Source organism: Myotis brandtii, unplaced genomic scaffold (genome assembly GCF_000412655.1).
Source record: "Myotis brandtii unplaced genomic scaffold, ASM41265v1 scaffold9, whole genome shotgun sequence".
Classification (NCBI taxonomy): domain Eukaryota; kingdom Metazoa; phylum Chordata; class Mammalia; order Chiroptera; family Vespertilionidae; genus Myotis; species Myotis brandtii.
Window position 1 is genome coordinate 1,279,871 of NW_005371693.1, and position 6,468 is coordinate 1,286,338.

General features: G+C 41.0%; 1 protein-coding gene across 1 annotated transcript in view; it reads left to right on the top strand.

Moving 5' to 3' along the window:
• Positions 1-3,077: 3,077 nt before the first annotated feature.
• Positions 3,078-6,468, top strand: part of ITIH2 (inter-alpha-trypsin inhibitor heavy chain 2) — a 38,096-nt gene continuing 34,705 nt past the window's right edge. Inside the window, exons 1-2 of the mRNA XM_005885303.2 lie at positions 3,078-3,322; positions 4,826-4,900. Coding sequence (XP_005885365.1) covers positions 3,239-3,322; positions 4,826-4,900 — 159 coding nt within the window. The 5' untranslated portion in view covers positions 3,078-3,238. The remainder of the gene's footprint in view (positions 3,323-4,825; positions 4,901-6,468) is intronic.

The following is a 6,468-nucleotide window of genomic DNA, read 5'->3' on the forward strand; positions in this document are numbered from 1 at the left end:
GAGAGGGATGTCCGGCTGCCAGTTTAGGCCTGGTCTGCAGGTATCTCCCAAAAGGTCCCAGATTGCAAGAGGGTGCAGGCTGGGCTGAGGGGCATCCGCCCCCTCCCCCCCATGCATAAATTTCATGCATCAGGCCTCTAGTTTTTTATAAATAAATTGGTCCTAAACTTTGTGTATGTGTTGTACTTTTCAGATTTAAGGAGTGAAAACAATACCTGCCTCATTAAATGAATTAAAAACCACATGCTCACTTTCTGTATGTTGTACAGATACTATATATCCAATGAAATTTTTTTAAAATGGTGAGTTTCAATAGTCTTTTTTATGTAACTTTTCCATTTCTTTCTCTGTTTATTGGTCTGTTTGCCTCTACATTATGGACCATTTAAAATATTTTACATTTCACATAAGGTTTCTTATAAATTTGACATACTAATCAATATCTCTATTTATTAGTGACATATACATTTATTTTAAAATATCTTTCATGTTAATCATTATATATCTCATTTTCATTTTTAATTTATTATTGTGTATTGTTTTTTAGAACTCAATAGATTTATCACTTTCTTCTAATTTAAAAATCTATTTTATTATTATCTTATTTCCCCAAGGAGTTAATTTCTAATTTTAGACTTATTAATCTCTTCTGATTTTTAAAAAAATATATTTTTATTGATTTCAGAGAGGAAGGGAGAGAGGGGAGAGAGAGATAGAAACATCAATGATGAGATTCACTGATTGGCTGCCTCCTGCATGCCCCCTACTGGGGATTGAGCCTGCAACTCAGGCATTTGCCCTTGACTGGAATAGAACCCAGGACTCTTCAGTCCCCAGGAGGATGCTCTATCTCCTAAGCCAAACCAGCTAGGGCATCTTCTGACATTTTTTATTATTTGTCATGACATATATTTAACCTGATACCATCTTTGTAATCCCTGTTTTTAGGTATTTGAAATGCCATAAATAGAATAGATTTTAATGCAATCTTAACTTTTAGTCTGTTTTTGTCTCATGGCTATAAAGTGTCATTCTTAGAGACAGTATATGATTGACCTTTTTTAAAAATCAGTAACCCTCCATAATCTTACAGATAAATTTAATCTATTTCTATTTTATATTTCAAACTATTTTTGGCATGTGCTTGGATATAATAAATAAAATTATAGGTTTTTTTAAAATACTATCCTGCATATTTGAATCCATAAATTTCTCTTTTTGGGGATTGTTTTTTTACTTTCTCTTTTCATCTGGAAATGTTTTGGAAATAAACTTTAAACCATTTCCCTTCAAACCAAATCAGAAAGCTATCCCAGACAACTGACCTGGAGGCAGCAATTTCCGGTGTTTACCTATGCCGCCATCTTGGTTTCTCCCCCCGACTCTCTTTTTCCATGTGGGTGCAAGTTTCCTTAGAGAGTGAAGGTTCCCAGAAGCAGGTCCATGATTAGATGCTAGATCAGGGTATTTCAAGGAGGAAGCCATGAGTTGCATTCCGGGGAAGGAAACTGCTAGAAACATCCTGAAGTTCCCCCACTGACCAAACTGGGGTGCACAGCACAGGCCTTGTTGAAGCAGATGTCTGCAGGAGAGGCTCAGGCAGCAGGTCCATGATTAGATGCTAGATCAGGAAATTTCAGGGAGGAAGCCGTGAGTTGCATTCCGGGGAAGGAAACTGCCAGAAACATCCTGACAGTTCCCCCACTGACCAAACTGGGGTGCACAGCACGGGCCTTGTTGAAGCAGATGTCTGCAGGAGAGGCTCAGGAAACGGGCTCATCAAGGAGACTATGTTGGGTACTATAGGTAAATTCTACTCTAAATTCATACCTGGGACATTGGATCCCAATGATGGGCGGCAGGTTGCTTCCCTTGGGCTCAGTCCTGAAGAGCAAAGGCTTTGGGGTCAGGCCGACCTTGATCCTTATTTCTACTTACCAACTGTTGAGATGTGGAATAAATTATTTAACCTTATTTTCCTCAATTGTAAATGAGGATAAATAGAGCACACACATCACATGACTCTTTTATAGATTTTTAAAAAAATTTAAAGATCATGAAAGTAAAAGTGCCTGGCACCAGGCAGGGCTCAATAGATCCTACTTGACTTTATTATTCTATCCCAGTGGTCGGCAAACTCATTAGTCAACAGAGCCAAATATCAACAGTACAAGGATTGATATTTCTTTTGAGAGCCAAATTTTTTAAACTTAAACTATATAGGTAGGTACATTGTTATTAACTTAATTAGGGTACTCCTAAGGCTTAGGAAGAGCCACACTCAAGGGGCCAAAGAGCTGCATGTGGCTCGCGAGCTGCAGTTTGCCGACCACGGTTCTATCCAGACTGTGTGAATGGGAAGGAATAATACACTCTGCTTCCAGGCTAGCTGCATGTGGCTCGCGAGCCGCAGTTTGCCGACCACAGTTCTATCCAGACTGTGAATGGGAAGGAATAATACACTCTGCTTCCAGGCTGGGCTTCCCCAGATTCTGGGACTGGGGAGGACAGACTTGCCACGGACTTGAGCAAAGGCTGATCAGGGCAGCGGGAAGGACCCCGCTCTCTTCATCACACTTCCATGAAGCGTCCTCACTGAAGAGCGGCCTTTGTATCCGGCACCGCTGCCCGCCCAGTTCTCTGCCTGTGATAGGTACTCAGTTACCAAAGAGAGGGAAAACACTGACCAGGAATGCGTTGCTCAGAAAAGCATTCAGTTATGTCTCCCATTTTTGCTAAATTCGTCCTTCTTTCATTTAAATCAAAGGATTTTGTTTCCAGAAACTTCACTTAGCTTTTTTTTCTCTCTCTCTCTCTGCCTCTATTTCTCACTACAGTTCCTCTCTTGGTCCTTCAAGGAGGATGGCACTTATCTTTAGGCCTCTCTGATTTTAAGAGGAACAAACATCCGCAGAGGCGAAAAAAGAAAAAGCAGAAGAAGCAGAAGTGGAGGCAGCACGTCATCCGAGCCTGAAGGGTTCTCACAGCCCAGGGACTGCCTCTGTCCTTGCTGTTTGAATAACCTCTGGGTTTGTCCAACCCACCCCCTCAGCTCGAGTTTGAACTCCAGAACAAATATTTGTCCCGTGTTTGAACAAAGTTTGAGAGCTTTCTTCCTCTTTTTTCTACTTTTTAAAATCGAACTGTACTCCTCTGCTGTTCCTTTGAACTCGGTTGGGTGAGAGGGGAATTCTCCCCAGACCCTGCACTGGAGCCCTTGGCCAAGCTGCCCAGCAAGATGCAATGGCTCACGAGCTTTCTCATCTGGTTCTTTCTTTCCGAGGCACAAGCCTTCGAAATCCCCACCAATGGACTCCCAGAAGTAAGTACTTGCAGAAGCCTCCTTGCTCTTGCCCATACAGATGCTCAGGAACTAGCCTGTTGCTGTTGCTCTTCAAGGACTGTCTTTTGGGTAGAAAGGAAATTTATGATAAACTCATCTGAGTAGAAGTATTCACTGTTATAATTACTGGACTGTGTATTTACTTTTTAAAGCATTAACAGTTTCAAATGAGATGAATGAAGTCAAGCTCAATGTGCTGTCCCCATCATGTAACATTTATGGAGTACAGCTGCCTACTTGTTATCTAAAAAAATGGGAATAATAATTGACCCACCTCAAAGGGTGTTTGAGAATTAAATGACATATGTAAATTATCTAGCCCAGGGCAAACACCAGAAAGCACCTAATAATTATTAGCTATGATGATGATGTTGATGATGACATGTCATTATCACTCATACAGAGAATAAGAAAAGTCATTATCAGAGCACTATTGTTTTTCATACCTAAGTGGACAATGATTTCTGTGATAAGAGCGTGTTAACTATTCCTGTTAAAGAGGAAGGTGGCAAGTGGGCTGGTGGAGTGCAAGAATTATTCCCAGAGCTCAAGGTCTCCACTTTGGTCCTTTGGCCATCCCTACATAAGGAAAACCTTGGACTGAGTCATTTTGAAAGTCATACAAAAGCTATTTTGATGAAAGCAACATGTATTATGGGAATATCCTGGGAGATGCAGTAGATTGTAATACTTGCAGAGTGGATTGTCTACAAAAAATGCCAAAAAACAGGATAGCCTATTTGCCGGGGTGGTGGGGGGAGGGGGGATCACTCTGTCTGTTTAGAAACTTCCATACTTCCCAACACTTTAAAAAACACCGAGTGTACTAGAAACCACTGGAATTAAAGCCAACACATCCACATCTGTTTGTGTTTTTTCTATCACTTCTTACTGGTATTACTTTTATATTGACATTCTTAATCCAGTGGATAATGGTTCACATTTATCCAGGCAGACACTGTTGATGCCCCTAAGATCTACCCACTACTTCCCCCCAGACACACACCTGAACCGTGGGTTACTTTTACCCCTACCTTATGTCACATCATCTTTTGGCAAACTCATAAATTAATTTCTTCCACTTAATAACTAGCAAACATAAATATATTAAAGAAATATTCATGTAAAAATGTGAGACTGCCTAGAGCAGTGGTTCTCTACCTTTTGGCCCTTTAAATACAATTCCTCATGTTGTGACCCAACCATAAAATTATTTTCGTTGCTACTTCATAATGTAATGTTGCTACTGTTATGAATCGTAATGTAAATACCTGATATGAAAGATGGTCTTAGGCGACCCCTGTGAAGGGGTCGTTCGACTGCCAAAGGGGTCGCGACTCACAGGTTGAGAACCGCTGGCCTAGAGGTATAGGAAATAAGATAAAATAATATAATTAATACTTTTATGCCTGTCACCAGCTGCTTATTTTACTCTCAATTTTTTTTATTAATAGAAATAAACATCTTAAATTCTTTTTTCAGTTTGCAGAATATGAAGATCTTGTGGAACTGGCTCCAGGCAGATTTCAATTTGTGCCCGAGAACCGGAGGCATCAGGTACAGTAAGCCTTAAGTTCCAAAAGGGGAAAATAAGTAAAAGAGACCATGATTTGATTAAAGAAGTAGGAGAAGGATTAAGATACTTTTTGCTAGATGTTCTCAAGAGCTCGTAGGTATTTTAAGCAGAAAGGAGCCCAGTGGTTTTACACGCAAGTGGGAGCATTTTCAAGGTAAAAATCAAGAGAGACTTCTATGCAACTGTCCCTGAGCCCCCAAACCATAATGGCCACCTGAGTCCCTTGAAGGATATACAGCTCTGTGTTTTCTTTAAACTTGAAGATTATGGGATGATTTAACTGCCTGATAAGGAAGAACTTCCTCTTAGGGGGCATTTCCCATCCCAGTGGTGGCAGGTATGGCCCACTTGCAGCCACACATTCTCTTTCCTCTGGTCACTGCTCTCTGAGGGTGTAGCTCAGGGAGCATGGGAGTGGCTCAGAGAACTGGCCACACTGCGGCCTGCACTCTGGAGGCAGCTTAGACAAGATGCTCTCATTCGTGGGGGTGAGTTCTCCAGGAGCCAGGAAGGGTTTGGCTTCTTCCCCAAAGAGCCTACATGCTGAGAAAGGTATTTATGGAAACAACGCTAAGCTGACCGGTGACTTATTTTGTTTGGGTATGAATTTTTGACTTTCCAGAAGTCCAGGTTTTTTGTAGACCAATAATATTAAAACCCAATAGGCAAGCCCTCATGTCAGGGTCTTCATCTACCCATAAGAGAGAAAACTTAGTCATTGAAAATTTCACTTGAAAAGTCTAAAAGGAGGCAACTGTTGACTCATTATGTCATATAATACCTCTTAAAACCTCAGTTCACCCCAAATCAGGCAACAAGCTAAGCTTATATCCAACACCTGGATTATTATTTTAATCTTCACCAGACATGAAATATTCATCCATCACTCTAAAGCCACTCAGCTTTCTATGCCCACAGGACAATCTTTCCTGTGGATAATTCCCTAGCAGAGCGGTTAGGTACAGAGATTCCACACGCCAGTCACCATACTTAGCTCCACCAAGGAGAAAACACATCAAAATCCCAACTCCCATGTAGCTTAGTCTAATGGAGGAGACAGACACATATTCCCACTATCTTCCTTTGAAGAAGGGCTATGCTGCTATGAAATGCTTAGTAAAGAAAGCTTACCTGGTCTGGGGATGAGAGGGGGTCAGAGAGAACTTCACTGAGAAAATTCTGCCTGAGCTGAGATCTGAAGGAGGAATAGGAGTTGTGACATTGAGGGAGGAGACAGAGGTGACCAGGAAGGGGGAGCATTGCAGACAATGGAGATGGCATGTCCAGAGCCCCATGGTAGAAAAAAAAAGCACCCAACAACCATCCAATTGAATAAAAAATCAATCATACAAATAGGATGAAGGAGAAACATGCTACTCAGCATGAGTTTGGTTGGATATTTTCATTTAAAAACATTTGTTTTGGCATTATATAAACAGTGATGGGCATGCAACCCAAAGGGGGCTGAGAAATTTGTTCAGAAAAATACACCAGGGAAATAGTATCCCAGAATGTTTGATATTTATGTCTTGGCTCCAATGAATAGATT